Source organism: Vigna angularis, chromosome 9, assembly GCF_016808095.1.
Source record: "Vigna angularis cultivar LongXiaoDou No.4 chromosome 9, ASM1680809v1, whole genome shotgun sequence".
NCBI classification, from domain to species: domain Eukaryota; kingdom Viridiplantae; phylum Streptophyta; class Magnoliopsida; order Fabales; family Fabaceae; genus Vigna; species Vigna angularis.
Genome location: NC_068978.1, coordinates 13,407,277 through 13,433,540, shown reverse-complemented (window position 1 = coordinate 13,433,540; position 26,264 = coordinate 13,407,277). Strand labels below are relative to the sequence as shown.

At 35.2% G+C, this 26,264-nt stretch overlaps 1 protein-coding gene across 1 annotated transcript; it reads right to left on the bottom strand.

The window, feature by feature from the left end:
- Nucleotides 1-22,717: 22,717 nt before the first annotated feature.
- On the bottom strand, nt 22,718-25,836 carry LOC108346549 (MDIS1-interacting receptor like kinase 2). Its single transcript, XM_052868069.1, has 3 exons — nt 25,422-25,836; nt 24,117-24,767; nt 22,718-23,175 (listed from the first exon to the last, which is right to left on the bottom strand). The coding sequence occupies exons 1-3, from the start codon at nt 25,834-25,836 to the stop codon at nt 22,799-22,801; spliced, it is 1,443 nt and encodes a 480-aa protein (XP_052724029.1). The 3' UTR covers nt 22,718-22,798.
- Nucleotides 25,837-26,264: the final 428 nt, after the last annotated feature.

Sequence of the window (26,264 nt, the reverse complement as noted above, 5' to 3'; positions counted from 1 at the left end):
GCGGTGAAAATGGCGTTGAGCGGTGGCTGCGATTCTTCTTTTGTGCACTTTTTCTTCCTTTCCTGAGTCCAACTCCTTGCTACTTCAACTTCTTTCATCCAATTCCTCTAAATTCCTGCCAAAATAAGGAAAACCAAGCATAAAACCCATCCAACTCTCTTATTCTCTTAACTTAAGCAAAAACATGATTTCAAGCTAGGTTCTAAGTCATAAAGGGTGTTTTTAATATCCAAATTAAGTATAAAAATAATGGTTTTTCAACCGTTATCACAACCCTAAAGTTAGAACTTTGCTTGTCCTCAAGCAAACAAGATGTAACTCAGTCTTTTACCAATCAATACAATAGTTCAACACATTCTAAAACTCTTTCTTTCAAGACAAGTAATTGCTCAAATCAGCTCATCAAACAGAATTCAGTCAAGATGCTCACATGCCTTGATTCAAAATAACTCATCATGGTGTTCCCATATTACAATATCCAACAAATGCTAATGATCAATGAACTAAGCAGAGATGTAATCATGTTCTCATGGAATTATTCCTCACCAAAGATAAAGTGTTTCTCACTCAATCACACAAGTATATATAGAGGTCACTCATTCACTCTACTATCATAATGTCACATGAATCAACTTTGCCTTTCATTTAACCACAATCAAATATACTCACAAGCAAGCATCATCACAAGGACTTTTCTATGGCTTATAATGTGGCTGGGCTAAAAAGAAAATTGGTTTTTTCTGGATCACAAAATCCTTGAGTTAAGAGAGTTATTCACAACCATTCTTACTTATTCCCAACTTTCCTTTGCATTGAGCTTTTCTTTTCCTTTCTTTTCTTTCCTTTTTCTTTTACTTTTCATTTGCTCAACACTTAGCTCAATGCTTATTTATTTTCCCTTTTCAAAATTCCCAACAACCCCAAACTTGAACCTTTATCAATACCACAAATATTCTCAACTTAAGTAAAGGTAAAGATTTTCACAAAGGGTTTTCAAATCCTGTTTTAAGCTAAAGGTTCAAAGGATAGAACACATTGTGCTCATCTTTAATGTTGGTGTTCCTCTTGCTTTCATCACACCAACTCATCAATTGCTTTTGGTCCACCTTCTTGACTCGTCTTCACAACCCACAACTTGTTCTTAAATCTTACTAGTGAGCCAAGTTTGAATTGTGCATCCATCAAGTCATCATGAACCGTCCTTCCTTTGTCATCTTTTTCTTCTTCCCTAACCTATGATAAAAAACAATTTTTACCTTTGATGACCGCCTTTGCAGCTTTATGATTAGTCTCCTTCTCTTGAATCTGCTGCTCAACTTTGAAAACATTAAAGATCACCTTTTCTTCTTGGTCTTGAAGCACTATCATCCCATCATCCACATTGATGATTACTTTTGCCATTTTCATAAACGGCCTTCCAAGAATAATTGGGATCTTTTTATCTTCCTCCATCTCCATCACCACAAAATTCACCAGGAATTTAAGCTTATCTATACAAACCACAACATCTTCCACTACACCATATGGTTTCTTTGATGACCCATCAGCCATAAGCAAAGTCACCTTTGTTGGCTTGACTTCAAGATCACTAATCCTTTCAAGCATAGATAAGGGCATCAAATTAATGCTTGACCCTAAATCAATTAAGGCCTTCCTTATATTCTCCTTCCCAATGATACAAGGAATAGTAAAACTTCCTGGATCTTTCACTTTTGGAGGAAGTGGTTTCTCCAAAATAGCTCTGCAATCTCCCTGTTCATCCATAGTTTCCTCCTCTAGATATCTCTTCTTTGCAAGGATTTGCTTCATTTACTTTGCATAAGCAGGAATTTGTTGCTGTGCTTCAATCAAAGGTATTTTAATCTCCAATTGCTTGAAGATCTCTTTAAAGCGCTCATATTGTCTCTCTTTATCAATTTTCTCACTCCCCTTAGGATAAGAAAGAACTTTTTCACTTTTCTCAAAATTTTTCTCTCCCTTCTTCTTTTCTTTTTCTCTCGTCTCATCCTCACCTTTTCTCTCTTCTTTTTCTTCTCTCCTATCTAACTCAACTCTCTCTTTTTTTTCATCCACCCTCTCATCATTTATACTCACAATAGCTTTACACTCTTCCTTAGGGTTAACCTCAGTATTAGCCCCAAAACTCATGTTAGGCATATCCTCGAACTTCTTAGCCGATTGGCCAACCTGCATCTTCAAATTTCTAATTGCAGCTTCAGGGCTCTTATGGTTGGAGATAGTCACCTGTATAAATTGTTGAAGAGTTTCTTCTAGCTTTGTTGATCTCTCATTTAACGTAGATACTTGTTTCCATAGTGATGATTGCTGTTGTGGTCTATTAACTTCTTGCTTGTCCAGCTTGTTCATTTTGACCTTGACCCATGCTTGGGTGAGGTTTCCACCCTTGGTTGAAGTTCCCTTGGCGGTATTGGAATTGATTTTGAAATTGATTGCCCATAAAATTTACATCTTCTAGGACCTCCACTGGAAAAGCACATTGACCATTGATATGGTCACCACCACACAATTCACAGAGTTGTTGTTGAACTTGTGAAACGTTCTTCAGCTCCTTTGGCAATTGAGCGAGTTTCTTTGTCAAATTCTCCAACTGTGGAGTTATGATTTTATTTTGTGCAAGCATGGCATCTTGAGATTGCAATTGTAGGACTCCCTTCTGTTGGGTTGAAGCTCCTCTTTCACTATTCATCTCGTTGTCATTAGTAGTCATGTTGTCTATCAATTCAAAAGCTTCCTCTAGAGTCTTGCATTTAATATTATCTCCAGCTGAGGCATCTAGCATCAATTTGGTTTGTGAACCAAGACCTCCAAGGAAAAGAATGACTACTATTGCTTCATCAAAGCCATGAGTGGGCATCTTTCTCAACAAGCTCTTGTATCTATCCCATGCTTGACCTAACGTCTCCTCCATGCCTTGTTTAAAAGAAGAAATTTCTTGCTTCCCTTTGTTGATTTTGGATTGTGGGAAGTACTTGTTTAGAAACTTTGAAACCACGGCTTCCCACTCAGTAAAGCTATCCTCCGAGAAAGAATTCAATCATAGCTTAGCATTGCCTCCCAATGAGAAAGGAAACAAACTTAGCTTTATTGCATCATCCGACACACCATTGATCTTCACAGTGTTGCAAATCTCGTTGAATGTGGTTAGATGTTCATATGGACTTTCATGTGACAGTCCATTAAATTGGTTGCTCTTTACCAATTGTATCAATGCCGGTTTCACCTCCATATTTGCAGCATTGACCCTCGGCCTAGAAATGCTATTAAAGTGATGAGGGCCAACAACAGTGGTGTAATCCGCTAGAGTACCTCTACCATTATTCTCTCCGGCCATCTCTTCAGTACTTTGGTTAGATCTTTGTGGTGAGGGTTGTAGGAGTGTCTCCGGAGAAGGAAATAACTCTCTAGATGTTCAGATTCTCCTTCTCCTTCTACTCTCGTCCAATCCTTCAAGAAGAGGTTCCGAAGTTTTCTTGCTCCTAGTTCGAATTGTATCCTGCATACACAAGAAAACAAAACCCTAGAAACAATTGTTAGCACAAAAAGATAAAAAAAAAGATAAAAAAGATAAAAAAGATAAACTAAAAAGATAAAAGGATAAAAATCAAGTCAAAGCTAATCAATAATCACACAAATAGAATAGTTAAACCACGAGTCCCCGACAACAACGCCAAAAACTTGTTAACACTTCGGCAAGTGTACCGAATCGTATCAAGTGATAATAAATGGTAAGACCAATTATTGTTTCCCAAGAGACTCACGACACTAAATAATTATGTGATTTCTTGATTAAATTAGACTTGTACACGAAATCATCGTGTTTAGATTGTGGAAAATAAACATGAATGCAAGTGTTGATCAATTGGATTGAAAGAGAAAAAGTGATTGATGTAAAATATAGAATGATGATGTTGTTGGGGTATACGACTTATCCTATCCACTCTCATGTATTTATAAATTCATCTTCTTCATTAATGTTAATGCCACTTTCTAATTTACCTTAAACCCGATGTCTAGGTGCAGAAAGCCTAATTCTAATTACTAGTTCACAATGTCTTGTCTCCCTAGCAATTAATCATGCATTACATTCGCATAGAAGCTTAAAGGCAACTGATCCTCCTATTCCTATGTCTAGGTAATATTTCTTTCGGGAGAATTTCCCCAATTCTAGATTTACCTATATGTGTCCATATTTATAAAATCAATGATCATGCAATTGAATGAATTAAACAAAGCATGCATAGAGTATAGAGGAAAAACCCTAACAGTTAATGAAGTAAAGAATATAAAATCAAGAATCAATTCAATACATGAGAGTTTCAAAGGATTACATCGTTTCTCCAACAACAATGGAGGTTTAGTTCACCATAGACATGGTGAAGCTATATGGAAGTAATGAAAAGAATGAATGATAGAACCCTAAAAGTTGAAGATCGGAGCTTCCGCATCCAAAATCCGCCTCCAAGGGGTGAAAGGAGTGTGATATCACCTCTTTCTGTCCAAATATATCAACCCTAGGACGACTAAACCCTTATATAGTTTATTAAAAATACAGAAAATTGGCCCAAGCCCAAGAAGACAACGCTCAGCGGTAGAATTGTGCTCAGCGATAAGTGCGACACTCAGAATGACGTTCAGCGGTGGCGCTTAAGCGTGAGACAGTGTATTCAACATCAAGCATGGCGCTCAACGGTGAAAATGGTGTTGAGCGGTGGCTGCGATTCTTCTTTTCTGCACTTTTTCTTCCTTTCCTGAGTCCAACTCCTTGCTACTTCAACTACTTTCATCCAATTCCTCTAAATTCCTGTCAAAACAAGGAAAACCAAGCATAAAATGCCATCCAACTCTCTTATTCTCTTAACGTAAGAAAAAACATGATTTCAAGCTAGTTTCTAAGTCATAAAGGTTGTTTTTAATATCCAAATTAAGTATAAAAATAACAATTTTTCAACCGTTATCAACAATTTATAATTAAGATGATATATTGTAGTGTAATAGACAAACCGACTCATATGAGTGTGGTTACTATGTATAATGCATTGAATAATGACCACTATTCGTGCTTGATAACGGTTGAATTTATCGTTATCTGTGATGCAATTTGGATATTAAATCAACTCTCTTTGACCTATAAACTTGCTTAAACTCTTGTTTTTAGTATTATTTTGTGAATAAGTGAATAAAGGTTATACTTAATGATTTTATCACTAAATTCCCTCAATTTTGTAGGTTATGGGTATGTTTTGGAAGAGGAGTAAAAGTATCAAGGAGTTGAAACCTAGGAGGGACATCAAAAGCACCAGAAAAGAAGGTTAAAGAAGGCGCAGGGCGCTTGGTTGCCCTTTTCTGGGGCCCTCAGCGCCACTGGTCACAAATGGGCGCTTGCTTGTCCTATAAGGGGCGCTGAGCGCTAGAAGCACCTAACGCAGAGCGCCTGCTTGTCCTCCAAGGGGCGCTGAGCGCCAACAGAATGAAGCACAAATCGCCTGATTGCCCCCACTTAGGGCGCTGAGTGTTAGCGGTTAGGGGTTTGTTGCAAATTTGTTCTACTTAAACCTAAAGCGCGAGGGTTATGGGTATTTGGTTCTTTGGAGGTGCAATTCACATAGTGGAGAGTCTGAAGGGCTGCTAGGGTTGTGGGAACACTCACTTTTTCCTTTTTGGGTTCTTTTTCCTTCTTCCATGGTCATTTTGTAAGCTTTAAGGCTCTCCATGACAATGGAGAGCCAAACCCGTCTTGTTGGGATTAGTTGCAACCTTTGAATTTCATGCATTTGAATACGATTTAAACATTTTATGCTTATTTCATTGAATGTTAGTGATTTTCTCCTTTGCTCAATGTTTGTTATGTTCTGATCATTCATAACATGATGTATGGATTTCTTTGTTATTGGGAAATACCTAGGAACCAGGATCTGGGGAATTTCACTTGAAGGAACTATTTCCTAGACATAGGGATAGAACTTTTGGTTGTCTTAAGCTTCTGTTCGTAATGAAGAATTAGTTATTAGGGATGCTAATGATTGTGGTCTAATAATTAAGGATAGGCTTTTTACGCCGAGACATCAGGTTCTAAGTAATTTAGAAAGTGACATTAACATTCTAATGAAGAAGAAGAATTTTTTATATTCATGAAAGTGAAAGAGGTGAAAACTAATCTTAGCATTGCCATTCCATGCCAATTCTAGTCTTTTTCGCACTTCAGCGTCTCCGGATGCTAAAGACCAATTTTATTTTCTTTGTCAATTTATTTTATTCCACTTATTCTTATGTTCATTAATCTAAATGAGTTGTTAATAGTGCAATTAACTAGTATTACATGAGTCTCTTGGGAAACGATACTCGATCTTACCATTTTATATTACTTGAACGATTCGGTACACTTGTCGATTCATTAATAGTGCCCATATTACAAGTGGCTAGGAAACAATAATATTTGGATTTAATGAATTTTATTTTCTCTATCGTTTGGAATTCATATACACTAATTGAAATCATGTGTCTTGTGTAGAGATTCAAGACTCCTCTTTCAATTCTCGAGAAGTCCATTCTTTACATATGAAAAGCCCTGGCAAAACATGAAATACAACTATATGATAGTGCGTAGTTGATGAATCACTATTTTATACATGATGGACGAACGCCCGAGAAGCTGACGACCGAAGCTGTGCGAGCTCCTCGAAGCTTCCTCCAGAGAGTGAAGACGCAGCGGAATGGAAACGAAGTTCTAGATTGAGATCTGACTCGAAGGAAACTGAGAGAAACGAAATCGATTGCAGAAAACCCTAAAACCATGAACGAATCCTAGAAAAGAGGGAAAACTCAAAATGAACCGATTAATCAGTTCAAACTCAAGATTGAACGGTAGGAAAGCTAGATTGTTCGGTGGAAAGTGGATTAAACGGTAGAAAGGGAAAACAATCGGTGAAATTGAAAGGCAAAGTGAGAATGATGAAGGAACCCTAGCAGATGATGTTGTCAGGGAACGAGCAAAGCTAAAATAGAAGGAAATATGATTCTATGAGGAGAAATGTGACTTACAGTGAGGAGCTTGAGAGCGAGAATGAAGGATGTGGTTTCTGAGATGTGGAATTGTGAAAACCAAATGATATGAGAAGGAGGGTGACGCGTGCTCAAGGCTGAACACGTGGCTAAGGAGCGCTGATGCAAGGAAGCTGGAGACGTACTGGCAGCTGACGCGTGCCAGATGTGGCAGTGAAGGCTCAGCGTGGAAATGAAAGAGAAGCACCGTGAAGTTTGAAGAAATGAAAGAATGAGAGTGTGCTTGGAAGGTGGCTAGAGGGAGTCTTTGGACTCTCTAGCCTGACTTTCAAGAGAGAATTGTTTCTATTTCAGAAAACTTAATTCTCATTAATCTCAAAAGTGCTAATACAAGAGAGGAGTTGGGTATTTATAGTAACCCATGCTCCTTAAGAGCTAAGCTAGGAAAAGTAAAAATACAAAAGGAGGACTACGTCAAGGAGGATTCCATCATGCCCTCCCTCTTAAGAAAAGATTTGTCCTCAAATCTGGCAATCGCCTTATGAAGAAACTACACACAATCTTTGGGAGCATGGCCATCTTGGAGTGGCCTTATTCTTTTAGATCTAGTTTTCTTCCTCCTGGATCAAACACGAATCTGCAATACACATCAAATATATCGTCGGTTAATATCAATCCAAGAAAGAATTTTTCTTTAAAAACAAGAGAATAAGAACTTCTAATACTTTGATTAGTAATCTTTGAAAATTTTAGAAGTCCAAATTCAATTTTATCTTGAGTTAATTGTTTTCTTAAAGATAACAATAACTCAAGATTTGAATTGTCATATTTTGAAAATGTTTTCATGACAATTGGTTTGAAAGAGAAGTCAAAAATTGAAAAGTAATCAATTATTGGAAAAGAAGTAATGATTTGGAAACCTTCCCTTTTAGGTTCCACAGTCTTTGAAAGAATAGGATTTGTCATCAGTAACAATTTCTCCTTTTCTTTCTTCTCTCTTTCTTGCCTTTCTCTCTTTTCTTCTTTTCTCTCTTTTCTTCTTAATTCCTCTCTTCTTCTCTCTTCTCTGTTCTCTATTTGTTCTCTCTCTCTCTTCTCTTCTTCTTTCCTTTCTTCCTTTTCTTTTCTCTCAATCTCTCTTTCTCTTTTCTTATCCTTGATCTCCTTAAGTCTTGCCCCAAATTCTAATTCTCTACGAAGAAACCCATGATCATTTAAACTCTCAAGAAATAATTTTCCATCATCAATGCAATCCCTAATTAGTTCTAGGTTTCTTTTAATGCTTGAAGGCATAAACTTTCTTCTCATGCAAGCTTTTAAATCATGCCAATCACGAATGGAGGACTTTCTACCTTTCCTAACATGATATTGTCTTTCATCCCACCACTCACTTGCATGCTCTTCTAACTTAGAGAGATATATGCTAAGGACATAATATTCACTCTCTTCATAAAACCAAGGATTTATTTTATCAATTTCTTTTTCCCAAGCTAGGTATGTTAATGCTCCTATGTCTTTACCAAAGAATGGAAGATTCCTAGCTTGTTTAAACATTTCATCAACATTATCTAACCTAAAAGACCTATATGAACCATAAGAAGACATCTTTGTTTTTAAAAGTTTTCTTAATCTAAAGGGTTCAAAACTTTCACTTAGACAAGTCCCAGGTAAGAGAGGTGAGCTAAAGAGCTGCTTAAGTACCAAGTCTTGCCTTGCCAGAAATGTCTTAGGCTACTAACTAATTACCCCTTAAATTAAAATCACCTTTAGAAACAAAGTACACAACTCAAACAATTAATCACAATTAAAAGACTAGACTCTCGGACTCTAATGTGATAAGGCTTAGAGTTTAATCCCTTTTAGCCTAAATCACCCCTAAACGTGAAACACAAAATCAAACAAACACAACACTTAAGAATCCAGCGAACTCTAATGACCCCTACGAGAAACACAAATCAAATCACACATTCAATACTAAAGTCTACTCCTATGGTGAGGCTTGTAGCTTTGGCTAACAAGACACACTCACCTGTCTAGCTATGCTAAAATTAAAGCAAGTAAAGTTGCCAAGAGTTTGAAAGAGCACCAAGGACTCTTCCAAAGAACTTGGACTTTATAAAAGGCCTTTTTACAAAACAAAAGCTAAAACCAACAGTGGGCTAAGACAAGCCCATTACAATTCAGATGAATCAAACAAATACAGAGAAAATAAAAAATCAAAACCATGATGCGGTCCTAGACCACTTCTTCATCTTGCACGAAATCTTCCAGAGGCCAAATATTCCTTTCAATTCTCGGCCTAAATCAAGAAACTAGCTTGTCCAATCCTGCAATCACACATGCACAAAACTGCTATGAGTATTCACTTGGTTAGAACAGATTGCAAAAGAGGATATAGGGCAGTAAGAACTTCCCTTTCTCTTGGCTGCACAAGCTTTCCAAGCTTTCCACTAAGAATCTGCTGCTGCTCAATTAATGGTCTCAACTTATACTGCACAAACAATTCCAACTAAATCAGCAGATCAAACAATTCTAATCCTAATGATTGCAGGCCATACTAAAGAATTTAAGCATATCAAAACAATTTGAGATAAAAGAAACTCCCTTTAGTTCAGATGGCTGCTACTGTCTTCACTGAAACAGCTCACAATTTACAATATGCTACAGTACCATCAATATTGCTTTTCCCAAACTACACAGAAAATTCACACTAAATCAGCAGTTCATGCAGTCCACAATGAACAATTTTAAACCAAAGCAATGTAAACAATCAGAAGCAATTAAAGTAAATGACTCCCTTCAGTTCAAAGCTTCCACATGAAGTGTATGAGAAATAAAGAAGATTGGGAGAAAATATCCCCTAATGTGTTTAGACTACACATAGGGTAGTTTATTTATATTGTAAGATATGGGCCAATGCCCTTAATACAGAATAGACTAAGCCCAAATAACAGAAACACACATCTTAACATCTAACAAAGTGCTTAGGTTTTTGTCTTCTCAGTAAATTTCTGCTCAAACTAAACTCTCAAGTATCAGCTCTGCACACACCAAAATCAAACCAGATTTCATTATACACATGCAAATGGTCATTATACCAGAATCAAAAGGATATAAGTCTACGTTGAAACCAAACTAATTAACAACCACCCTAGTCTAATCAAAATCAGATTAATCTAATGCAATGCAGAACAATTCCAATTCAAATTCAGATTCAGATTGGCTAATCCTAGTGTACAAAAATTATCATACCAGATCAACTTCCAAATAATGCTAAGCAATACAAGCTATAATAGGAATAGTTCAACCAAAACAGAAGCAATTTAAGGTGAAAGACTCCCTTTAGTTCAACACTCCCACAAGAAGTGTTTCTATCTTTGGTTGCTTAATCTATACTCTGTTGAGGTGCTATAGTTGTATCAGTGAAGGTTCTGGTCTGCACTCCCAAAGCCCATTCAGTTCAAGTTTCATGAGACTCCTTGTTCAACTTCTTCACTGTTGCAGCTTTTTGTAATTCACTCTTGACACAAAACAACCTATAAATGGCAATCAAAACAAAAACTGCACAAATCTAATTGGTAAGCACAATTCAGATTCAGAACTGAAGTAAGAACACACTCTCAACAAGGATATTTGGCTTTAGATGCAGCCACACAAAGCTCACAAAAAATCAGTCTCTCTTAAAGCTTAAAGCACTCAAAATGGAAAGGTTTGGAAGGGAGATTCTCCCTTGGCAGTTCAAAGCTGGAGAGTCTTTCAGACCACCACCACCTAAGATGCTACCAAGCACACAAACCTTCTTTCAAATTCCAGAAACCAGAGTGTAACAAGCTTCTCAATCAAGAATGGCTAGGCTAAGGTCAAAATCAGAAACCAGAACAGAACAGGACAGCCACAAGACAATGACAGCACAGCAGATAATGAAACTGACTCAAGATCAACTCTAGATCAGATTATGAAAACAAACAAAGCTCAAATTAGAACAGCATATCAGATTTTACACGTGCAAGACAAAACCAAGACAGCCAACAATTGACAAACAAGAAACAAAGCTTGTGATCAAAGTGAGCACTCAAATTGAACCTAATAATAGCTCTAGAAAAGATTTTAAAAGCAAATAAAAACCAAACAAGAAGCTGCTGAAATGTTTAAGAGAAATCTAGTTTCTAACAACAATTTCTGATTTTGGTATTTCAAAAAATTACACACTAGGCTGCACTGACCTAATTGGTTTTTAAAATTGTTCAATGACTATTTTTATTGATTGTTCTCAATTTTTTTTTATATGGTCAAACCTGTTGCTACAGTCCAGATACAAGATTCCAGAAATCAGATTTTAGCACACAAAAATTATGCAGCAACTTGTGAAGGAAAATGGTCAAAACTTGGTGGTCTCAAGAGTGTAAATATGTATGGCAGCTAGAACTCATAATACTTTTGCATCAACAAGTTTAGAGCATGAATTAAAACTAGTTTAAACAATTTAAAGATGCACAAACAAAGTCTTTCAAAAATTGCAATTGTTCAGCTACCAACTCACTCAAAATAAGCAACTCAACCAACCAAAATTTGACTCAAATGTTGAAACAACATGTGAACAAGTCACAGGACTCAAAAACAGCAAACAAAAGTTGAAAAAAAAATTACTATGAAATGAATGGAAGATGTTCAGCCATGATCTAAATGCCAAACAGATTTAAAAACAGAAAAGGACTCAAGCAAAGAATTGTGCAGATCGGTCAACTGCAGAATTGGTGCAACGAGAGTCTTCCAATGATGCTACCAAGCTTTTTGCAGAAGCATTTCATTGCTTATATGGTATGCATCAAGGACTAGCTCTTCTTAGACATTAAATCACAGATTCAAATCACCACTTGCTTGCAAATGAACACAACAAAATTTAAACTACTGCTCAACATTCTGAAATTGAAATTGGTGTCACCATTCATGCACTTGAGCTCTCATTGAATTTGTCATAGCTCAATGTAATGTGCAGATAGTGCTCACACATTCAGTTTACACAGATGCAGTGATAAACTAGTTTAAACCAGATTTGAAAACAGTAGAAGCAAATTCACATGACAGAACAATACAGGAAAAGATGCTTAAACAAAAATGACTCAAACAAGACAATTGGACCGAATAAAATGAAATAATACTCAATATAATGACTCAAAGCACAGATTAGACTCAACACAAAATTGAAACCTAAACGAATATGAAGAGATTGAATCAAAGCAAGACAGTGAAGGAAAAACGATGAACAACGTAGAAATTAACGAAACAAAACGCAAAGAATCAAAACCAAACCGAGAAAAACAAGATGAAGCACCAAGACATTATCGAAACAACGCAAGAACAGTAGAATCGAAACAGAGACGCGAAACACTTAACTCAGAATTAAACCGAACAACTCAGAATAGAGACGAACCGAGATACTTACCTTCGAAGCGTGTTCGACCTTGCTCTGAATACCACTTGATGGACGAACGCCCGAGAAGCTGACGACCGAAGCTGCGTCTTCACTCTCTGGAGGAAGCTTCGAGGAGCTCGCACAGCTTCGGTCGTCAGCTTCTCGGGCGTTCGTCCATCAATACTATTCACTTAGTTTTCCGCATCGAATTGTGTTAGTGAATTATGCTTAATTCTTCATTATTGTCTTATTTTCACTATTTGGGCTTAATTAGATTGTTAATTCTTATTTTGGCCTAATTATTCCAATTATTATTTGCAGGACAATCATTGTTAGAAAGGTAGAGAAAAAAAATCTGAACCTATTGCACAACACCGAACGATCTGTGAAGGACTATGCCGAACGGTCTGTGAACGCCTATGCCGAACGGTCTTGTAATGCCTGCACTGGATGCTTGAACCGAGCGGTCTAAGCATTGTTGAATCGAACGGTTAGAGAGCGAACCTACAGAGCATTGTTGAACCGAATGGTCAAACAACGAACCTACAAAGCATTGCTGAACCGAACAGTCTTAGCTTTGTTGCACCGAATGGTCTGAGAACGAACGACAGAACACTATTGAACCGAACGGTTAGATGAAGTGACCAGAGAAAGAAAATAGGACAGTGTTGGAAACATTATAGTTCAAGAGGATAGCCACGTCAATATTATAGTTTAATTTCATTTTATAATGTAATTAGGTCAAACTTTATGACTTTGGGCCCATTTTTGGTCTACTTCTAGGAGAAGCCCATGAGGAAGGGCATTTTGGTCTTTTGGTTTTATAAAACCCCAAATCAGATTTAGGGTTTACCTCTCCTCCCCCTCATTCACATTTCTTCTCTCTTAGGTTAGGAGCTTGATGCATTTTCCAACCTTTCCATTTTAATTGCAATTCTGTTTCGTGTTCTTGCTTTTATGTTTTGTAGCACTTTCATTTAATGTTGTTGAATCTTCAATTTCATTCACGCACTGGCATTTCATTTCCAATCTCATTTTCATATCTCGTTTGCCATTTTGATTTCACCAGCGTTTTCTGTTCACGTCTAGATTTGCGTTTTTTGGTCTGCATTTCGTTTCTGCATTCTACAACGTTTTTTGAGTTTCTGCATTTTAATATCGTTCGGTCATATACCCATGTGTAGCACCGTTCAGCTTGTTCTTGTTTGTTTACTGTTGCTGCATTTACTATTTACCATTCGGTTTTCTTAACAATATCGTTCGGTCTCTAATACACTTCATTGTTAGAGACCGTTCGGCTTGTTTGTGTTCGTTCTTCTGATTAGTAATACTGTTCGGCTTATGCTTGTTTAGTTTCCCATTTTTGTTTTCATTAGCTAGTTTGTCTTCATACCGTTCAGTCGTTGTTTGTACTGTTCGGCCTCACTATTAGGACCGTTCGGTCACCTTCAATACCAATCGGCCTCACTGTTAGGACCGTTCAATCACCTTTAATACCATTCAACTTTAATGTTTTCTCCATTTTCACTTCAATGTTTTCAACTCTGATTAGTTGTGTTAACTTTCTTTTAATGTTAGCTTAAGTGTGTTTGGTTGGTCATTAGCGAAATTGCATTGTTTCCTTGAGATTTCTAAGCTGGAAGTGTATAATTTGCTACTCTGCTAAACATTCTATTAAATATGATTGTGTTCTTGCAAAGGGTATACACTTAGTTGCCCAATTAGTGTTTAATCTTCGCTTAGTTTATTGGGCTGTATGGTACAAACATGATTGGATTTGTGCATTGCATTTGCTTAGTTTGCAATTTTGAAGACCAGATTAGCCTTCGCTTAGTTGGGTAATTTGTGTTGGATTTGGGTTAGAGTAGTGGGTAATTGTTGTTAATCTGTGATTGAAAGCATGTAATTGAGCTGGTGACCAACTATTATAGATATGTGTTTACCAACTATTTTATCTCTTGGGGTGTTCATCCCTTGTGGGTTACAAGGGAAGTGACTTATATCTCTTGGGGTAACAAGAGAAGTGTTATAACCTTCAACTTGTTCATTTTTTTTGTGATTGTAACAGTTTGTTGCTTTGTGCTAGTGAAGTGTTAATTCTTAGTTGATATTAACAACTAGATGTAGGATCTCTGTGATCCGAACCAGGATAAAAATTACCTGTACAATTTTCTCTCTTCCTCACTCTTTTAATTTGTTTAAATTGTTTTAAGGAATTTATATTTACGTGATAAAATTATTAAAAGAACGATTTGTGATAAGAAACAAATTCACCCACCTCTTGGTTTGTTGAACGCTTTAACCATTCCGCTGTGCCGGTTTGACAAAAGCAGAAACCCACCCTTTTTTACCTCGATTCCTAATCGAGACCAAAAACTCACCATTTTTTACCTCGCCTGAATATACCCCGGTTTTAAAACTGCTGTCAATTGTAAAAAATAATCGTTGTTTTTTCCTTTCGCTGCAGTAGTGCTATCATAGTAAGTCTAAATTACTATGACAAGTATTTGGAGACCTGTCATAGTAAGTGAGATTTTCGTTTTTTCAAATTCATTTCGCTTTACCATTTTTTTGTCCATTTAATTTACCTACAAATCCCAGAATATTCATATCACTAAACCAAACAATTCCTAATCAAATCAATTCAAACATTAAGTTGTCCATCAAACTTTAAAACATGAAATTGTATATACATAAACCTACAACCTTTATAACTTTTACAAATACTCTCCAAAAGATTGTAAAGTACTATAAACCTAAGATATTTACAAGTTATCACTAACACAAGAAAGGAAGCCCACTTGCTTCTAATTTCTTCCATCTCTCTACCTTCCAATGGGGATGAATCGTTAAGTATCTACAAAAAAAGCAAAATGAAGTTAAACAATAATGTAATTCACAATACATTCAATGTGATCATTCTAACAATGCCAATACACCTGAGATTTGAACGATTGATATTTACGCAAATTAGGTACTTATAAGACCAAAAATTTCAATTTGACACTCAAATAAACTAGCATTTGAAGTAACTACCAATTGAGAAATGAAAATCTCACCAAAGGCTACTTTTGCAACCCAAAATTCTTGCACCATTTTTTCTAGTTTATGAAGAGTTTCTTCATCATTTCATTTAAAGCACGATCATCCAAAATAAGTATGTAAAAAAATGAGGAAAAGTATGTTCATATCATATAATAAAGCCAAAAGCCATAATAATAGATAAAATCAAACCTTAGGTTGTTGATCACATTTTGGAAGTTCTCGTATATGTACATTCGCAAGCAAAAGAATCAAGTGCTCTCTTTGATTTTTCACATTGTCCTTCTACACAAACACAAGAAAGATAACCTTTAAGTGATATATAACAAATTAAACACCAAATGATAGACATAAATCAGTTCAGTCACTACTTAGAAACCAAACATCAACGAAGCCAGTCCAAAATGTTATCATTTACTTTGTTAGCATGACCCTTTGTCCAATGCAAACCCCTTATATACAGAGTGCCCAAACGAAACCTTGAATTTGTAAAAGCAAATAAGCACATGCAACCTAATAAACCATTTAAAAGCAAATGTTGGCAGAGGTTATTCCACAACTAAAAGTAGTAATAATAAGTAGGTTCAGACATGAAAAGGAATGAGAAAACTTTTCACCATATATTGTTTAATTACCTAATATTTAAGATTCTTTAATCTAATCTTTCTATGTTTGTATCACAGGCAATGCTAACCAACTAAAAGAATTGAAGTTTTTAGGTAATTAGCCTTTGTTTCAATGATTCCACAAATGTAATTTCTTATGTTCCTCAATCTTAGTATGAGCTTGCATAATATGCAATTAAATATAAAAAAACAAAACGTAATCATCAAAATAAAACAATCAATGAAGAATCAACACTACACAGAGCTCCATTTACCTCATCATTCACCATTAGAGCACCTCATATTTCAACATGTTTGCATAAGCAGTTTAAGCCTCCTTCATCAACAACATAAAACTACCACCTATTACCTTATTTCCATCTCTTCCAAAAGTTTTATATCCATCCATTTTTCATCTTCATCCAACACCCAAACCGATACAAAGACCACACCTAGAGTCATTCCAATCTCCCTCTTAACTTACAATCACCTCTGCACACCTTCACCCGAGGAGCTCCCCTTCATCTATTTGGCCATCACCATTTTGAATATTCCTCCCCTTTTGATACTCATCATCACAATACTAAAAACTCATTCACAACATAATAAAATTAGAAAAACTAAAATCCTTGCAAACAAAGAAAAGGAAAGAATAGAAAAATCATAATGCAAGGAAGCATAGTGAAGCCAAGGTATTTCTGGTAACGTTTCAATCGTGATGTCGTCGGCGAGTCAGAGTTTGAAACAAAGCCTGAGGTGAACTGGTGGCCTTGGGTAACACTGTTGAGTTATGCGCGAGAGGGTGAACAAAAGAGGATGAGTCATCACAGAAGTTGATGACACTTTTACAATTGGCCCATGAACGGTGCCAACGGTGCGTCTGGCTATCCATGAGATGAGCAGCAGCTGATGAACCATGGAAGGAAGGTAAGCCGGGGATAAGAGGAGAACTCATGCGTTCCTCGTTCATGCTAATGACGATGTCGATATCGCTAATGGCGACAGCGGGGCAAATAGTGGCTCCAAGAGGCACGACAACGTTTGGCTATCAGAGATGTGACGGAGGTTCCAACAACGACTAGCTCAATCGTGATAGTGAAGCCTTTGGAAGGAGATCTGATTGGAAAACTAAGTTCAATCCCTTAGGGTTTCTGATTTGGAAAGTGTTCTGGTCGTTGTTGAGCCCACCTTTTAGTCTCACTCGAGATGATTGGTTTAGCTCCAATGGTCAAAAAATGAGGTTGAGTGTGGGAGAGAGATGTGGGCAATAGAGAACGCAAAGATCATTGTGTCGACAGTTGTGGGAGACGACAACTGTAGGAAACGACGACGTCTTCCATCGAAGGCATAAGGAAGCAACAAGGTCTTATGTTTGACGATGTGGGGAGGCAATAACCTGTGAGACTATGTATGAGGACTTTGTGAAAATGATTCATGGATTCTGAAACAAATTAGGGATTTAGACATACTATGACAAGTGATGAACCAGCAGACATACTATGACAAGTGATGAACTAGCAGTCATAGTAAAGTGTTACTGTGACAGGTTTTCCTAAACTTGTCATAATAAGTTTTCAATATAATTTTAATTTTACCACCACGTTCAACTTACTATGACAGATTTGCAACACCTGTCATATTAAGTTTTCCCTTTTCACTTATTATGACAAGTCTCATTTTATCCTTCAAAATCAATGTTATTTTTATTACGAAAATTTTACCAGACAACTTATTATCATATATCTCCTTTTATCAATCATAATAATATCATAATAACAATTATTGTTATTAACAAAATGTCATGAGTCGACTTACTACGAATTCATAATAAGTCGTCATAGATTCCACTTTTTTCACGTTTATCATGTATATGAGTAGAAGTTTTTGTGTTTCACCATTTATAGGTATTACATGTTACATATACATATAAACACCAACATATATGAAATAATATAAATTTATTCCATATGGAAAGTTTAATAGGAAGAATATTCATGACTTGTGTAGTTAAATTTTTACAATTTTTTTTTTTGTCTAACTCACCTTCATTCTAACATAACTTGTGTGCGGTTGTACCCACTTAGGTACGGGAGGCATGAATAGAGAAAATTACACCTAAAATTCAACCATATGGTGTGACTGTATCCAAAGGGCTATGGATGATGCATTCGCATAATTGCACCAAAAGTTAAGCAATGGTTGAGTTCATATTAATGTAAGAGACACGCTCATCATCGAAATTTCACCAAAGGTTCAACCTTTGAGATGCGTTTACGTATACGTTAGTGTTGGAGACACTATAAAAAAATTGCACTAGACGGTAGACCATAGGATGTGACTATATATTCGTGTGGGAGGAGCTTTCATATAGAAATTTGTACTCATTAGAAGGATCTGGTTCCATTTACATGAATGTCATTCATACACAAAATTATATCAAATGTTCAACCATAAGGATGTGATTATATCTACATGATTTAGGAAACATGCTCAATTAGAAAAATGACACAAGATACTACAAATGTGTGATTTCATTCACATGAATGTGAGAAGAGTGCTCGTATAGGAAACACTCCATAGTTAATTAAAAAAAGGTTTAATCCTTTTCGACATCCCTATTTATGTACGAATGTCTCAATTGGGTCCTCGTTTTTTAAAGTGTATCAAAATGGTCCCTAATTTTGAAAATTGATATCAATTGAGTCCTTTCCGTTAAGTTGGCTGGACGACGTTAAAAAAATTGATGAGTGGATGCTGAGATGACGAACGAACGCTCGTCCACCAGCGAACGAACGCTCGTCCACCAGCGAACGAACGCTCGTCCACCAGCGAACGAACGCTCGTCCACCAACGAACGAACGCTCGTCCACCAGAGAACGAACGCTCGTCGACCTCTTACTGTTGGACGACCGTTCGTTCCACACTGGACGACTGTTCGTTCGGTGGTCGACGAGCGTTCGTTCGCTGATGGACGAGCGTTCGTTCGCTGGTGGACGAGCGTTCGTTCGTCATCTCAGTATCCACTCATCAATATTTTTAACGCCGTCCAGCCAACTTAACGGAAAGGACTCAATTGATATCAATTTTCAAAATTAGGGACCATTTTGATACACTTTAGAAAACGAGGACCCAATTGGGACATTCGTACATAAATAGGGATGTCGAAAAGGATTAAACCTTAAAAAAATGAATGATCTTCTTGATAAATGATTTAGAAAATGGTGAGAACTTATTTATTTATGTGTTTGAAAAATGTTTTTTTTGAAACCCCATTATCCATAATCTTCATATAGAAATTGTTCTTATAGTTAATAAAAATTGAATATTCAACTTAATAAATCATTTAAAATAGAGAAAAGATTCTTTTATTTTAGATGAAAAATGTTTTTATTATAATTTGATTATCTATTATCACGTATTCCATGAGGTGGAATCTTTGAGTAGTTCAAGTTTTAGATTTTGTTGAGGTTAAAGTGCTTTCAATTAAGTACGAATGAGCAACAAATAATGTCCCCTCTAAAATCAAATTTCGACGTTTAGGTTACTGAAAGAATAATTAAAGCAAAAATTATAATAAAGAAAAATGAATATGACTTTAAATGATAGTCCTCATGTTAAGATATGATGTAATTATCTCTTAAGAAATAGTTCAAAGTAAATAAGAAAACAATTGAGAGAATAAATTTTATATATTATGCCCACTATAATTGATTTATTAATAAAAAGTATTTAAACAATAAATTAGTTTCCACGTCTCTTCATAAAGATTTTCTTGTGCATAAGAGTTTTCAATATCAGTTTTCCATTCAAGAAATACAATTATCGTCTTCAAAGTCAAATTATCTATCAGTTGCTATCTAAACAAAATATAGTATAATACTAGCATTCCAAGTTAAAAGAAGGATTTCAAGAAGAAGAATTTAACAAAGAAATAAATATTGCAATATCTTTTATGTTTAATGATTAGTGTTAGATATCTTATCTTTTATTTTTTATATTATGTTATTTTATTATTATTATTATTATTTTTTTATTTTGAACTTAGTTCATATTTTTTTTATTATAAATATAATATCATGTATGTAATTTTTTAAATTAATTTTATATCTAGTTTTTTATTATATTCAATATGATATTTAGAGCTTAAGATTTTTATTGTAAATTTGTTATTATTCTTGCTATCGCAACTATTTTGCCATTGTCGAAGTTTCCATTCAGATGACAACACACAGTTTGGCTCGTCTTGGCTAGGCGACTACCGTGCCACAATATCGCCGCCATCAGAGTACAGACACTCTCCCACGGGCTGGTCAAAGATTCGACCTATAGACTTTTTTCCAGTCACATGTGGCAGCACGTGAGTCTTCGTTTCTGTCATCAATCACCATCGTTGGACTCACCATGGCGTCTTCTTTCTGGATCTGGCCTTGTTGCCTTGACCAAACCTCTTAAGACTTTTAGGGTTTTTTTTCTCTCTTCCTCCATGACTTCTTTTGTTGCCTCTCCTAAAATCTCTTCTCTCACCAAAGTGTATGACTAGTTAATCTATACTAACCATGTCAATGTGCACTTGTCTATTGATAAGTTAGATGACACTAATTATGCGACTTGAGTATCAGACATTAAACTTTGGCTTGAGAGTTATGGGTATGTTGATCATCTTACTCAAAGAGTGACTGCTATTGCTCCCGATGAAATTTCCCGTTGGAAGAAAATTGATGCTCAGTTTTGCATCGATCTTAAGTTTACCATTCGTCTCTTCTTTAAGAAATTTGTTCATGCCTGTGAATTTTGGGATCAGCAAAATTATTAAACATCAATGATACTTAACGTCTTTATGGAGTTTGTCACGATCTTTTTCAATGTTGTTGCTCCTCGATGTCATGGTTCTATGGTTGATTATTTAGGTAAGCTTCATGCTTTTTTTCATGAATTTAATGAGTTATTACCTCCTGCCTCCACTCCTACCAAAGAGCAACGATCAAAGTTCTTCATGGTGTTAGCATTACATGGACTTGCTGATGAATATTCCCATGTCCGTGATCATATTTTGGGTTCCCTTGTTGTACCCAATTTTACGTTTACTTGTTCCATCCTTCTGCCTATGCTAAGTACACTCATAAATGATACACTTCCTTTCTACCGAGGATTCCTTACTTTGGCATTTCAACATGATGACCGCAATCACTCTCGCAAGCCATGAAAAGGGTGTCACAAGTATGACCATTGTCACAAACTAGGCCACAAGGTGTTACTATATATTGTTGTTCAAACTTATCCTCGCTCACAATCATCTATTGTGGATCCTCCTCCATTTGATACTACAGAAAAAAAATGTTATTTTCAATGAATTTTTGAAATGGTATAAGGATCATCATCCCTCTGGTTCCACTACTTCTATTGCACGCATAGGTATATCTTTTGTTGGTCTAACTCAATCTTCTTCTTATGGTACTTGCATTACTAGTAACAAATCTTTATTTTTTTTATTTATCCACTTCTAATAATTTACCTTCTATTGCAATGGTTGACGGATTTAGGGTTTTAACTCATGGTATTGGTACTATTAATTTTTGTTCCTTTTTTTATCTATTAATAATGTCTTTTATGTCCCTAGGTCTCCTTTTAATCTATTATTCATTAGTCATCTAATAAGTTTTCTAGATTGTGTTATTTCTTTTATCAAAAGATTTTGTTTGTTTAAAAGATCAAAGTTTAAGACTTATAATTGGCATCAAATGTGAGTCGCATGGTCTTTGTCATATCTCCCTTCTACACATGTTCCTAATTCTAGAATTCACATCTCTTAGAAGATTCACTTTTCTCATACTGTACTTGATGGTCACTTGTTGCTAATGACTCAATGATTACATTGACTTCTTTAACACTCTTCAATATTATGGTCTCTCATGAAGAGACATCAAGTAGAACTTTGTTTGAGGTTTGAGCCCACTGTAAACCATGTTAAGTTGTCAAATTCATTTTGAACATTTTTTTTAGTAATACCTTATATTTTTTTCATTCATCACTTCCTTCAGAAAAGATTACAATGGCAGTTTTTGCACTGATATATTTAAAAGGGGAAAAAAAATCTTACTAGGAACTTTTTCTCCACATCCTCCTTTAGCTAGAAGTATATCATCTGAAGTTGAAATTATTACGTAACTTTAACATGATTTTCTAAGCAAATTTTATCTGGAGATACATTTGGTGAACAAGAAAAAATTATGTTCAAGAATCATGAATCATTTAAACATGTTTACACGCAATGTTAATTAAAATTTCCATAAAAAGTTAATGGTTTATTACATTATATTATCTAACAAACATAAAATGTTATTCTTTTCATTAAAACTTTTTTACACCGGCAACGTTCCCTTCTTCCTAAACTTTTAATAAACAAAAAAGTAAGTAAAAAATATAATTAAATACTTTTTTTACTACTATATATTTTTTCAATTTCATTTTAGTTTTTGAAAATTTTCAATTTAGTCTCAATGAAACGAATTATGTTGACTTTCTTTTCATAAAAGGGATATTGAAAATGATACTAAATTGAAATAATTTAAAATGGTGGGATAAAAATTGAAAAAAAAAAAGGTATTGTAACATCGAGACAAAAAGACTACTACCCAGAACAATATTCTTATAAGCAAAGAAAAAATTACATCAATGAGTCATATAATACAATCACATCATAAATAACTATGAGAGTTTCCTAACTTCTACCAATTATATATACTTTTTGCTTCATGAGTTGGTGGATGGAAATGCTATCAAAATGCCAAAGCAATGGTGGCTTGGAAGCTAAAAGCTCATTAGCTATTTCCTGCATTGATGGTCTGGATTTTGGGTGGGGACTCAAACATGCTAATGCCAATGTTACAACAAGCACAATATCTTGCATATCTTTTCTAAAATATGGTAGTGGAATACGTGAGTCCAATATATCTTTCAGCTTCTTCTTCTGAATGGATGGTTCTGATAAACAAGAAATCAATTCAGCTGGATGTCTACCCATCATTGCTTCCAATACCACCACTCCAAAGCTATAAACATCACATTTGGTGGTCACACTCAAGGTGTAAGCCAATTCTACATCAACCAAACAAACATTGTAAGTAAAAGGGTTATCAAATCATGATTTGAATTTCTGTTTTTCGAATTATGAATCATAGAATTCAGATACATTGGGAAGGCAGTTCCAATATATCAAAGATAATATATACTGTTAAGTATAAATACTTTAAACCAGAAATGGAAAAAATAACTTCAGCTAGTGATAAAACTAATAATTATATTTTGTAGCCTTTATTTTAGAGGTAGATTGGTGAGAATATAAATAGTAAGTTTATGTCTCACATTGAATAGAAAAAAATAGGTTGAGTAACGTATATGAAAGAAAACTTATAAATTCATTGTTTAAAGGTTTTGAATTGATGGTGATGTCAATCTCATTGGTATTGTGTCTTTTTGATGAATCATTCCTTGAAAGATTCACTAGTGTATCAAAGTTGCTAGTTAGTTTTGGTGACTGACTGGTTGGAAATCCAAGTATAATTCTAAGTCTCATGTATTGAGTATAAATAAGAAAGTTGAGTAACATCGGTTTGTTAGGAATCCAAGTGACTTTAAATCCCACATACTGAAAATAAATGAAAAAGTTAAATAACAAGAAAAAATGTTCATAAACTCATTATCTTAAGATACCATATTTAGAAATCCTCTCTCGAAGATCCATCATAGACGAACGTGTGATGGATAAAGGTGGATAACTAAATACAATAAGTTTGCAAAGTGCTTTTTCAAATTACTTTCCATTTGAAATTACACCTCACATGACTTTTTTTAAGTGAAAAAATTTGAACATCATGTGAGTACATATTCATGCATTGTGAGATACAGAGTTATTTAAAGTTCATCTTATGATATGAATAAATACATAGCAAAAATGTATATGATTCTATTACTTTCATGCAAAAGGTTATCCGTACAGATATTGAATTTGTGGTTCCATAACAACAATAAAACTTTACCTGGAGCAACATATCCATAAGTACCAGCAGGAAGAGTCTGATTTGATGAATGCAAATCAAGAAGTCTTGCAGTGCCAAAGTCTGAGATGAAAGCCTGCAACTCTGAGTTTAACAAAATGTTGTTACTGCTTATGTCTCTATGAACAATGGGTGGGGTACAATCATGGTGCATGTGAGCCAAGCCATAGGCTATTCCTTTTACAACATTTATCCTCTTGCTCCAATTCAGCTCTTGAGCTTCAACATCATAAGACAAGTTGCAAAATAAGCTTCCTCTTTCCATATACTCATACACTAAAAACATACACTTGTTATGCAAACAAAAACCATAAAGCTTGATGATGTTACGATGGCGAATTTCTGTCAAGATTTTGGTCTCATTGCAAAAGCTCTTGTAAGAGGATGGATTTTCAGATTCTGCTTTGTGAAGTTTTTTCAGTGCAACAATTCTGCCACTGGGAAGTTGTGCTTTGTACACACTCCCATAAGCACCCGTTCCTATGCAATACTTTATATCAAAGTCTTCTGTGGCCTTAATTATGTCTTCAAATGCAATCTTACCATCATAGTTCCAAATTGAAAGCATGTCTCCATTCTTTCTTCTTTGCTCATTTCCAAACTCATTATGGAGGGGACAGAAAACATGAATTCCTCAACAGACAAGGACCATTGAGAAAATCATGCCATTGAAGATAGAGAAGACAAGTATCATTACAAGAGAAATATCAGCATCAGAAACATCAACATCAAAAGAGCAAGAATCTTTCATATCCTTGTTACCAATTAAAGAGTCTTTTGGAAAACCACAAAAACTGTGATCTGAAGCATTAAAGGAATTGTATGACAAATTAAGGTGAGAAACAGAATGAAGGGCCTCAGGTATGTTGCCTGTGAGGTCATTATAACTAAGATCTAGATATGAAATATTTCCTACTTGAGAAGGAATGCTCCCATTTAAAGAGTTATTCCTTAACTGCAGATACTGACAATGCTTCAAAACATCATCTGGGATAGGTCCCTTAAGATGATTGTTGGAAATATCTAAACTTTGAAGTCTTAGGATTTTCCCAATCCCAGATGGAAGGGAACCAGTTATTTGATTCCAAGATAGTTAAACACTAGTTAGTTCTGTCAGTGCAGATATCCCCTCTGGTATAACACCAGAAATCTTATTATGAGAAATATCCAAAACTTTGAGATGGATCAAGTACTGTAAAGTAGAAGGGATCTCACCAGTAAGAAAATTGTTAGAAATATTTAGTGTCTGAAGTTGATTGAGACTTGAAAGAGAACTAGGCAACTCACCTTGAAGACAATTAGAAGACAGATCAAGATGGACAAGCTTTTTAAGAGAGCTAATTTCTGAAGGAATATTTCCTTTGAGTCCTGATCCACTAAGCTCTAGACTGATTAAATCAGGGAATGCAGCCACATTGAAATGCTGAATATGAGCTTGTGTTGAAGGAATATAAAAATTGTTCTTAGTTGAAATCTGTATAACACTTTGAGCTTCATTGCACACAATACCATTCCATTTACAGTATTCTGAGATATTTTGAGCTCCCCATCCACTCTGATAAAAAGCTTTTTGTTCCTCATTAGTGGATGAGGAATTGGAAGCTGCTATAATGTCAGCAATGACACCTTGTAGGAACAATGCATAAAAGAAGATAACAGATACAAGATCCAGTAATGGTAAACTGCTATATGAGTTTTCCATGCTCAATTCAAATTTGAATGATTGAATTTTCTAATGAGAAGCTTGGTTATAACTTATACTGGCCCTTGGATTAATTATGTGTGTGTGATACTAGCCTAAGCAATGTCCACCAGGACTATGTGGAAATTTAGGATTAAATTTTGAAGTTTCCTTGCAATTTTCAGTTACATATGAGAACAGCTGATAAGATATGGTTTTGCAGAAAAGACTTTTCAAATTGTGGTTGATGATAGAATGAGACATTTAAGGTTAGTTTGGAGGAAATTTCTTCTTAAATACTTTAGAAAAAAATAGAAAAATAAAAATAAAATTAGTTTAAACATGAGTTATACATAATAATTCATATAAAAACGAATGAAATTGTGTATAAGATAATTTTAGTTTAAAAAGATGGATTTTGTTATGTCTTATTTTTAGTGTTTATAAAG

Bases quoted from the DNA above. Each gene is read 5' to 3' on its own strand.
- LOC108346549 (XM_052868069.1), bottom strand. From the start codon at position 25,836: ATGGAAAACTCATATAGCAGTTTACCATTACTGGATCTTGTATCTGTT. The intron at 24,768-25,421 runs GTGAGTTGCCTA...TTGTCTGTTGAG, and splicing joins GTCTTCTAATTGTCTTCAAG to GAATTCATGTTTTCTGTCCC. The intron at 23,176-24,116 runs GTAAAGTTTTAT...TGGTTGATGTAG, and splicing joins TTATGGATATGTTGCTCCAG to AATTGGCTTACACCTTGAGT.